Source organism: Phoenix dactylifera, unplaced genomic scaffold, assembly GCF_009389715.1.
Source record: "Phoenix dactylifera cultivar Barhee BC4 unplaced genomic scaffold, palm_55x_up_171113_PBpolish2nd_filt_p 000366F, whole genome shotgun sequence".
Taxonomy (NCBI): domain Eukaryota; kingdom Viridiplantae; phylum Streptophyta; class Magnoliopsida; order Arecales; family Arecaceae; genus Phoenix; species Phoenix dactylifera.
In genome coordinates this window covers 70672-82343 of record NW_024067820.1, presented here as the reverse complement: position 1 = coordinate 82343, position 11672 = coordinate 70672, and the positions used below count along the sequence as shown (strand labels likewise).

At 38.8% G+C, this 11672-nt stretch overlaps 2 protein-coding genes across 2 annotated transcripts; one reads left to right on the top strand and one right to left on the bottom strand.

Annotated features, from left to right (window-relative positions):
• Positions 1–820: 820 nt before the first annotated feature.
• Positions 821–1674, top strand: LOC103711418. The gene is made up of 2 exons (XM_008797553.4): positions 821–948; positions 1022–1674. The coding sequence occupies exons 1-2, from the start codon at positions 865–867 to the stop codon at positions 1460–1462; spliced, it is 525 nt and encodes a 174-aa protein (XP_008795775.1). The 5' UTR covers positions 821–864; the 3' UTR covers positions 1463–1674.
• A 593-nt stretch (positions 1675–2267) lies between these two features.
• On the bottom strand, positions 2268–10023 carry LOC120105773 (putative pentatricopeptide repeat-containing protein At5g43820). The gene is made up of 4 exons (XM_039118508.1): positions 8221–10023; positions 4650–4704; positions 3267–3401; positions 2268–3165 (listed from the first exon to the last, which is right to left on the bottom strand). The coding sequence occupies exon 1, from the start codon at positions 9921–9923 to the stop codon at positions 8256–8258; it is 1668 nt and encodes a 555-aa protein (XP_038974436.1). The 5' UTR covers positions 9924–10023; the 3' UTR covers positions 2268–3165; positions 3267–3401; positions 4650–4704; positions 8221–8255.
• Positions 10024–11672: the final 1649 nt, after the last annotated feature.

Below are 11672 nucleotides of genomic sequence, written 5' to 3'. Positions count from 1 at the left end.
AAAAAAAAAGAAAAAGTTCCCCTTGATAGGTGAGTGATTTCTTAGGCTCGGACTCACCGCCGTATGCCGTAATGGAGGAGGAATCGCACAAAGAGTGGAGTAGTGATCTATGGATTCCCACCCCGTGTCATACAATAAAAGATTAAGCCTGATTACTCGAACTAATCAAAATGCTTAATTGGTAGTATTTTCCTTCCTGTAAACTAAAAGTTGGATTAACAATAAGGGCCCTAGGAGTATACCCTACGCAAGCATGGTCAAAACTTTGTATCGTGTCCTGCTTCTTAATTTACTTATTCTTTCAGCTTTTTTGTACAGATTTCTTCTCAAAGTCCCGCTCTTAAACTATTTAACTAAGGAGTCAAGCATCACATGGGTACGCAATTGGACATATCTGGCAGCATGTTTCTTAATGATAAAAAATTCAATAATTTTAGATACCTTTTGTTTCAAAGTTAACCAATAGAAGAGGCATAGTAAATTTTCTATAATAAAAGACAAATTTAGGTTTTAGTAGTTCATTAGGTCAGAGAGAATGGTGTTTAGCAGTTCTTACAATCAACCAACTATTTTGGACTTTTGGAGATCGCAAGATTAATAAGAATTTTGTTTTTTTATTACTCCGAGCTGGCAACCTTCCGATTGCGGCGGGACCACCAAAACGAACGAGGCAACGGACACTTGCTCTGGCCTTTCAGCAATTAAGCCCAACGACCATGGGCGTTTTTGGAATCCCCGTGGCCATCTCCCCATGGCGTAGGACCCCCCACCCCTCGAGAACATAAGAAGAGCTGAGGAGCCCTTCCGCTTCCTCCACTTCTTCTTTCTCTCTAAAGAAGGAAAGAAAGAGTAGAAGAAGAAAAGATGAGCAAATCCCCAATATTCCCAATGCCGGAGCCCCAGCATTACAGCGACTACGGCTTCGATCCCCAGATCGGCTACTTCCAGGTTCATCGCCTAACTGCTCCGTTTTCTTCTCCTCATTCTAGCCCTCACTTTTCTTTTTTTTCCTGAATTAAAGGTGTTAGAGGAGGCACGGAAGCACGGCAAGAGGAGCGAGGCGCGGTCGCTGGACGCGCTCCACTTCAAGCTCCAGAAGCCCATCTCCAAGGACGAGGCCAAGTCCCGCAAGAAGCGCCGCTGGTGGTGGAAATCCGCCCTCTTCTTCTGGAAGCGCGCCAAGGCCGGTGAAGACGATGACGTTGGGTCCGGTTACCGCCGTCCGAAGAGCTACTTCTCTCCTTACCGGGAGGTATCCGGACCGGTGTACGCGACGGAGAGCGCGGGGTCGAGCACGCCGTGCCGCACCAGCCGGCCCAGCTCTGGGCCGCTGGCTGCGGCGGAGGTCGGGGCGGCGGGGATCCCGTATCTCAGTCTCCGGGATCTTAACGTCGTTGACGGCCACCGGTTCTCCGCCTCCGCCGCCGCCCCGACGCCGATGCCCATCTACCTCGTTACCTGAGTGCCGGCACCGTTCGATCTCTCTCTCTCTCTCTCTCTCTCTCTCTCTCTCTGGTTTTTCCTTTTTTATCTGTTTTTCTGTTTTTTTTGGTGGGTCGTGGCTTGATATCCTCATAATTGGGGTTTGGTTTTTGTCTAAAAGACCGAAAAGGGAAGCTTTTTTTCGCCACATTTTTCTGAGTTATCGAGTTGCTTTCGCTGTGTCTTCTCCCATTTGCTCGCCGCGTCTCTTTCGAATCTCTGAGTGATCTGTTTCGGTTGTGGTAACGGCGATGAGTTCAAGCTCCGGTCACCACGAATGAGAATAACCAACGTCGACTCTCTCGAATCTCTGAGTGATCTGTTTCAGTTTTCGTAATGGCGATAGGTTCAAGCTCCGGCCACCACGAATGAGAATAACTAACGGAGTAACGTTTCATTTAGCGGGTTGGTGTGCTCTTATTACGCGCGGCCTTGCGAACTCGGGTTGGGTTGCAATCCCGGCTGGATCAGGATTTGGGACTGCAATTAAAATAAGTTGCCGTGGAGTCAACGGCGCAGGCTTTTGAACGATGACTTCTGTAAAGGTCACTAGATTTGAGCCTTTTTCAGGCGCGTGACTTGGCCCTCGAGAGAAGTCATATCGTCTCGTGTTTGGGGTGTGAATATAAGTAATAATTACTCTTATTTTAACAATAACTTCTTGCAAAGGCCTTCATAGATTATTATATTACTCAATCTGTTTTATTCGTAATCATCGATCTCTGAATGTTTGTAATCCCGTTACTATCTTTGATATTCATAATATACTTTTTTAAAATTAATAAAATAGAATAATATAATTTTTTAACTCTGTCTATTTGAGTAGAAACCAGGAAATTTGGAAGCTTAAAAGGGTCGAGGCTCCAAAGCAAGATTTATCCCGAACTGGTGATCCAACGGCTAGGCAAGCAAGAGTTGGATACATTACAGTAATCGCAAAAAATAGGCTTAATGCTTCCAGGGTGATTGAGTGGGCACAATGCTGGGCTTAAAAAGACGCGCTTGCCTATGCTTCACAGGATTCACGGGAAAGAAAGAAGTCTTCGATAATCATACTGAGCTTGATTTTGAGGGAGGCCTTCTGAGAAGAACAAAACCATTTGCATGTTGAAGGGGATAGACGTGCTGCCCAGAATCATTAAAAAAATGTCATTTTGCCTTTTTTTTCTTAATGCAAGTTCAGTAGGATATTAAGATACAAAACTTGGGCTCTCATGAAATGAATTCATGGGTCACCCTCTCTCTCTCTCTCTCTCTCTCTCTAAAACAAAAAAGGGAAAGAAAAAAGAAAAATAGGATACATAACTGAAGGAGGGTTCAAAAGAGTTAAGATTACTACTGAACTATCAGCTTCAGCACTATAGTACTGAAGACAAACCAAACTGCATGACGTCTTAAACTTATCAGCGATCATTGAAAGGGACCATGTTTCTCAAGAGTTCGACCCTCCCTTTTTATCTATCAAGCAAGCTGCACTGAATACGAGTTGGTTCACAGAATGACATGCTTAGTCTACGTACGCAACAGCAGTTGCTTTGGAATATGTTGGATATAACACTGCTATTTAACTTATGATGTATAATCAATCTCCCTTGGCGTGCCAGAACTTATATTAGCCGCAAAGTGTTCATGTCACACGGCCTTCCACACAGGAACCAACATTTTCAAAGGAGGTTGCAGTTCCTGCAGGTTTCATTCAAGCTCTTTAAAAATTATAGCAGCTGCCCAGAATGCTTGACGTAGTAATGTACTTATGAATAATGAGACAGAGAACAAACATTTACCTTAAAAAAAGTAACATAAGTTCATCATGCAGAATCAAAGCCAAACTCCAGCAAGAAGGTACACGAGTCACTCATTCATTTAGCACTGTCCCCAGAATATTCACAATTGGGACATAGTGGTGCACAATCCTCCCACTTAATTAGAAAAAAGAAAAAATTGGTGTTAGAAAACCATGTAATAAAAGAAGCATGTCTGTAAGTGCAGGATGGTGGCTGATCCCAAAAAATGAAGGCACTGTGTATAACATGAAGTAATGGTTCAAAAGTATGGCCATGTAGAACCGTCAATTAAGTAAAGGTGGCATCATGACCATAATTCTGTTAGAAGCCCACTAATAGAAGATGGTAATAGTGTATATACGTTTTCAAACTATGACTAGCAGTATTGCTGTTTCTTCCTTAATAATGTCAAACTGAAGCAGTGCAAATTAGAGCATATGGAAAATGGAAAATGGAAGGATTTAAATGCAATATGAACATGATACAAAGAAGTTAACACTATATGCATAAGATCACCATTGCTGCAGGATAGGCAGATTGCATTCAATCACTTCTCCCAAATTCACTATGAATTGAGATTATTGCTTGGAGAGCTAAATCAATATGATATTTGATAATAAAATCAACTAAGTGCAGCAACACGATAAAGTAGGAGAAATGAAAGTCACACGTGATAATGATGGTGGACAAAGTTGCAGTTGATCTCAATAAACTCAATCAGTTTAAACTAAACTCATTTATATAGCCATTGTCTCATCATACTAAGGGGATGTTAACATGGAGGTGTGCTTCCCTAAATATATATAAAAAAGTAGACTCGGAGAGTTAAACAAAAGTCAATGATCTTTTATTTATTTAATAAGTCAGAGAAAAATAATATTGTTACAACTATATATTGCTGAAATTAACCTTTTTATCTTGATTGCAAAAAAGAGGTATAAATCAACTAATCACAGAAAAATATTTATTTTTTTTATGCCAGACCAATATCAGTTTGGAATGCATGATCTAGATAAAAGTATAAAAAATTCTTCTGTAGACAAAGTTCGATCTCCTAGAATCTGTCTTAAATGGATGGAGGAAGAGGCTGAGTGCAACAGTAAGACTCCTATTTATCTGTTACATGAAATTAAAGGTTCTCAAAACTTTCTGTGCTCTCTTAACAGCCACAGAAATAACTGCTACAGTCACACAGTACTATTAATTTGAAATCCAAGCTGTCTAGAAGTAAGGAGCCTCAGAGGTGTGTATTGTTGGTTACCATGTACTTTGGATCAAAGCATTGACTTTGATAAACAAAATTGATTAAATAATTATAATGATGAAAAGAAAGAAAGAGAGGACTGCAACACAATGCAAGCTTCCATGTACATCAAAACTCACCTCCAAAAATGAGTTTCAAGTGGCACTCCAAATGTTCGCATAATCACCGCATACTCTGTATGATTCAAACGAGTTCTTAAAATCAGCAAACAAGATCTGAGCGGAAAATACTTGCATCATTACTATCTATATAAACAAAAAGAGAATAAAACTAAGAATGGACTTCTATTGATGTCAACCTAACACATAGGCAAGTACAACAAACTGAAACCATTTAAAATGTGGCCCATCATTTCAATAGAATGTATAAGATGTACTCAATCACACCACACATTTGATATAAGGCATGTTGGTTACTGTTCACTGCAACACCAGATACTATAACAAAGGAATATAGTACACAACTTATTTTGGCTTCTACAATATGCTTAGTTAATTCAAGAAGAGGAGTGATATCATGTGCGGAGCAAGACAGACTTGTTCAGCAAAACCACCATGACAAGGTTTCAACATATCACCTTTTTTAACTGGCTTGGACTGCATACATTTGGCAAGGAGAGAACCCGACAGAGTAGTCCAAAAAGAGCTGATAGACAAATTTTCTTGTTGAAGTCATGCCATAAACGAACTTCATAGCAATGACAGCAGTGTTGTACTAGCACACTTAAGCAAGACTATGCCTATGATATCTTAAAACTAGTTTGGGCTTATATTATGGCAGTACAGTCATAGGTCTCATTCCACAAAATGCAATGATAAGGCAAATGGTACAGGAATGCAGCAGAGTGATAACTCGGTACCTTTACCAGTAAAGTACGACAGCTAATAGCAAAAATATGAGGATGCAAGCATATAATAAAAGAACTCATGTTTTTCTCCTCTTGATGAAGATATCATGAACATCAATTACTAGAAGGCTGCGTCTGGTCGTGATGATTCCAACTGTATTTGTTATGAGAAACTGAAAGATAAGGCACGCTATACCGCTCAATGTAGACCCAGATTAGACTACCTCTAGCTTATACTGGTGCCATGTATAACGGCAAAAGGTTGAGAATGAATTAAAAATTATAATCCAACAGGTCTTTTCTCAAAGCTTCTATTAAAATAGCTCGCTGGATAAAGAAAGGCAGTGATATTTCTAGGATATGATCTGCTTGAGAAAAGCACTTAGCAATTCCAAATTAATAGAATTATATTTAGATATAACGCATACGTGCATAAAAAGTTATAAGTTTAATACAAATACTATCTTATTATGAAAATAGTGAATAGCTACAGATAACATGTGAAGAATCACCAAATTACTTTTGTCAGAATTCAAATACTATAGAAATAATAGCAAGCTGGCAAGTGGCAACATCAGCAGAAGTAATCAAGGAAATGATATAGAACCAACTTTGCTGTGAAAGTGTTGAAATGGTAGATTATATAATTTAGAAAGAACAATTTTCACATTATAAGCATTCATCAGTGATCAAATAAAATAAATACTAGCTACCTAAGATGGCATAAACAAGTTGCCAAACAACATTAACATTTCACACTACTGGTCAATGACCGTCAACCAAACAGGCACAATCATGACATCTATAATGCATGTATTACATTGATATAATAATACTCAGTGCACCATTTTATCATTTAAAAAGTGTCATGCCTAAGACTTTATATTTAACACAGCAAATTAAGCAGATAACCTGTAACAAATTTAAGGATTTATGTAAGCTCCTATATGGCATTCACCTATTGGCCAAGTTAGAGTTAGAGAGAGAGAGAGAGAGTTTCAACCCACAATATAATCTAGTAGATTAAGTGTTTTCTAGGTAGAATACATAATATGCAAAATAACAGTGTAATACATAATTTTTATGTTGTGCAAAGGAGAAAGACATGACCAAGTCAAGAATATAAGTCTCAGTAGATTAATCCATAGGATAAATGCATGCGGTACCATAACTCAACATAAGAAGAAAAGTACAAGAGCTGATGCGAAAATTATTGTATAACTAGCTGAAACCTTACTGATCTTCAGGTTATAAGTAAATCACTCTTGCTACAAGTACCACCTTCCTTGCTTACAAAGGACAGGGCGGACAAACCAGGAGATTTGAGCTCAAAGTGGTTTCCCTTTTAACTTATATAAAGTTACAAATTTTGGATTTTCTTTAAGCCCTCAAAGACAGTTAATTTGCTCTATAACACAACTATGGTGACTGTAATAAGATTTCCATAGCCTATAACCAATAAAAGAATTAACACTATTGCTAGTCAGAATAGGAGAAGAATTTCCCAGATAGTCCACAAAGGCTTGCTGCAATGGCCAGCCTACAGCCCTCTTAATCAAATCTAGTCCTCAAGAACACCTATGCAGTTGCCAACTAGCCAAACAACTGCTCCTGACTGTCCTACTTTGACTTCCAAACTAAAACCTGCCTGAATCAAAAGAAAAAAGAAAGAAACAAGGAAGAAAAGGGAATATAAATAAGAAGTCCAAGAAGTCCGATCTGAAAACAAAATGACACCTAACAAGACAATTAGTCATCTAGAGAACTAAACATAGAGTACCAACTTGATGCCTCATTTAAAATCCTAGGGGTTAGACCACATTAAAGAGATAGCTAAATATATTAAAAAAAATCACACATCTTGAAAGAAGCAGATGAATCAATGTCAAATAAATCAGTAAAAGACAAGATCAGGTTCAAATGTAATTACAGATATAGTAACTAATAAAAATCACAAAAATTATTGCATTATGATGGTGATGCAGAGTCATTTCAATACAAAATACACACACAGTTCTCATTCAAGCAGATAAGAAGTGACAAGCTTTCCTTGTATAGTATCATGACTTTAGCACTTTGATGACATATGGATATCTCCTCAAAGCTGGCATATGAAAAGAAATGAAAAAGAAAGCGATATTAGCAAGTAAAATAACATCCAAATTCAACACTCTTAGGACGTGTTTTCTTAATCACAAAGTAAATTCTAATAAAAGAAATTTGCTCTTCATATATTTCTCTTTCTAATTTGACCTATCTGAATGTAGCTACAGCTGAACCTTCCCTTATCAATTAATCAATCAAAACTTGGAGGATGTATCAAATCTTATGATAACTAGAATTGTTAGCTAAGTTCAAATATGACTCAAATAATTCAAGAATTCAGTGACGTATTTACAATGACTTGTATTTAGAATCCTGCACACATCCACAGCTTACTTCTAGAACATACACTGAAAGATAAAATGCAAGGATAATGAATACAGAAACATAGAGCATGAATAGATGAGCCTCTTAACATAATGCACTAACCTAAATTGCTAATTATTGTCCCAATAAATTCTGAACTCTGAACTATCTCTTGGTTATTGATTTGTCAACTGTCTTGGCAACTAGAAAAATATGGTCTAACTTTATTCCATAAACAAATTCCCTGATGAAATACTATATGACCATCAACTAGCCAAAAGAAGCATTCCATGAACTGATTCGGTTCTGCATTCTAACATGCCTGAGGCAGCTATCACTAAAGAGACATAACTATCATAGCCAATATAAGCAGCTAAAATTTTAGAGGATAGTAAAACACTACTTTACATCTAATGAGAAAAATCATTACTTACAACTGCAGAGGAAAAAGTAGAATTGGACGCCAAGCTCAAAAGTGCCACCCATTAGCACGCCAAAAGCTCTGTGCATTGGCATTAACTCGTGCATCTTTGACCTTCAGAAAGAGCTTGTATGCAGTCTCCACCTTATTCATCTCCAGCAATTTGCTGTTCAGTTTGCTACAAACAACCTTTCCAAGACAAAAGCCTTTTTGCAGTGACTCCTCCACCACAAGCACAGCATTGTCAACCTGCCCTATATTGCAAAGTCCATTGATGATATACTCATAAACCTCCTTATCAGAAGCATAACCACTCTCTTGCATCTCCTCCCAGATCTTCAGCACCATCCCGCATTTACCGAACCTTGAAAGCCTCATCAGCAAAAGCTTATAAGCTTTCATTGACAATTTACAACCTACTTTTTTACTCTTTTTATAAATCATCATAGCAGCATGAGGAGGCCCAAAACTACACAAAGGCTCGATGAAATCAGTAATCATGCCAGTATTAGGGAGAATTCCTTGGTTCAACATCTCATCAAACATTTCAAGAGCATCTGCCACCCTTCTAACTTTCAGGAAAGCACTAATCAATTTGTTATATGTATGAATATCTGGCAGACAATTCTTTTCAGACATATCCTTGTAGTATTGAATACACTTATCCAAATCTCCAACTGAAATAAAATTAGAAATCATCGCATTATAAGCCATGGTATCTGGAGCACAACCATTCTCCTCCATCTTCTCAAAGACATGAACAGCATCATCAGTCTGGCCAGCTCTTCCTAATGCCTCAATAAGGTGACTATATGTAACGGTATCAGGGTTCAATCCTTCAGCCATCATCATTATCCAATAACTCTCTATTTTGTCAACTCTACCAAACTTGGCCCATCCACCGATAATTTCATTATATGACATGTTATCGGAGGGTAATTTTCCTTTCATTCTGTTAAATAAAGAGCTAGCAACCTTGGCATGAGACCGACGACAGAGACACTTAACCAGTATATGGAGTGACTCCGAATCAGATTTAGCTCCAATCTCTTCCAATCTATTGAAAAATTTAACTGCTTTAAAAACTTGTCGAGCCCTCACAAAGCAATCCATTACGATCTCTAAAGTTTCCGAATTGGGTTCGATCCCATTGTTCTTCATCTGAACCAATATTTCTTCCATAAACTCGAAAAATTTTCTTCTTCCCAACGCCTTCAGCATTACATTATAGGTTTCAACGCAAGATGACATATTTGGCTGCTCTACTGCCCAATTAAAGAACAAAACCATCGCCGCACCTCCTAAATTTCCCCTATTCAATACATTTACGAAGACATCCGCCGTGACATCAACACCGGCCGATGACAGGGCGGATTCGACAGCGGATTTCCCTCTGAGCTTCTGAAGGAAAACCCCTCTGAGCTTCTCATCAGCCGAGAGGAGGCGATCCCCAACCCATGTTGGGGTCGATTCTCGAGCTGGATTCGCCGCAAAAGCGCGAGGATTCGAGGGTTTAAGGTCGATCGGGAGGAGATCGGAGAGCTCTTCGAGGACGAATCGCTCGGAGACCGTGGCACGCGATGGTTCGAGGGCACTCGAAGCCTCCTCGAGGAGATCTATGGAGAGAAATCGAGCGGAGGAAGAGGGAGAGAGAGGGTACCTGGGTGCATGGAGAGGGCGGAGAAACCCTAGAAATCTTAAGTTTCGAAACGCCATGGGAGGAGGAGAAGAGAGATCGGTCGCAGTCCCTCACCTGATAGCGCCCCGGTAATAGATAGTCAGAGAGCGTCCAACCGCTGCGGAAGTCCTTCCAAACAACTGCTTAATTAGAAACGTTAAAAGTCTGTGGAGGTGAAAGGTAAAATATCTGAACTAGTTTCGTCGTCGGGCTTGCCGAGGCTAAACATCTGTGAAGGTCTATCGAGACAGCCGCTTTACGAAAATATTATTATGTAAAGGGGTTATATGTAAAATAATTGCTCAAACTAAATTCCAACGCCTAACAAGGCCGCTCGTCGAGACTAGCTCAAGCTCAGTCTAAGGACTCTTACATATAACACCCTACATAGAGTACATATTACGTATAAGCTTCTAGTAAACAAGTCATCTGGATAGCCTTGAACATAGATATTAATATTTTATGGTCGTTATATGTAATAAGTGTTTAAACCAAATTTGAACTAGTACCGTCAGGCTGGTTGCCGAGACTAGTTGAAATTTAGTCTAAGCACTTGTAACTCAAAGTGTACATATTGAATAGGAGCTTGTCAGACAAAGCATATTTTACTTAGTTTGGGATTTTGAGGCCTTGTGGCCTTTCGAGGCTAGTGCTTCAGCTCAAATGAGAGATATGCAAGCATGATTACTTATATATTGTTCTATATCTCTATGAATTTAGAAATTTTTGCTTGTATTGTATCATTTGGTCTACGTACTGGAACTGATAACATTCGAGATTATGCATGATTATATATGAAAGATTTTTTTTGGCTCTTTCTTCAGCCCTATGTCTTTTATCCCTAGGGAGTCTTCCTCCACTAGCAGGTTTTTCGGAAAATTCCATCTATTCTGGTGTGGATAGCAAGCGGGCCATAGGACCCCTTACGAGGTTTAAGATCTACTACGTATAACTCCGTACGCAGTGCAAGGGTTGTGGATAAGTTAGAAATCATAACGATAAGAACGTCTATTTCTACCAAATCCGAAATTGGGAGTAAAGGCGAAGTTGATTGCCGGGATTAATTCGAATTTAGTGCAGGGTGTTCCACGAACTACCATGTCCAGGCTGTATGCAATCAGTTGTACCCCATGCAGGTTGGCTGAAGAATGGTACATGCAAAATTTTGACCATATTCATTTTAATTTTGATTTTGTGGTTGGAAGTAGAATCTTAATTAGAGGGATTTGTATTGACATGGGATCTATAACGTATAAACACTGAGAAATATAGTACTTTTATTTTTATTTTTTTTTATGATGATGAGCATAGTACCCTTGTTAATGGATTATATGGTGATAGATTGACGGTACTTTATTAAAATCTCAATTGAAAGCGAAATATAGTCTATGGCCTTCCTATGGTCACAGATATGTATACAGATCTATTAACATGGGTACACTGCACGAGAAATCTCCCCAAAATCAAACTAATCTCATGAGATGCAACTTCTGCTATACGGTATGACAAGCGTTTTAGAAAAAAAAACAGCAATGAGATATCAGGGAAGGCTAAAATGTACATGATGGTTCGGTAAAATGAGAAACTAATCCCATAGCATTACTTTTCGAAATAAGGGTGTAAAACGTACATGATGGTTTGGTAAAAGGCTAAAACTAACACATATCGGGGAAGAGAGAACGTGTGAGACGATAAGAAAGATATTGAGGATAAGAAAGATAATGAAGATGATCTTAGATTACACATATTTTAATAAAACCGCCAGGGTCAAACTCAAGTATAGGTCA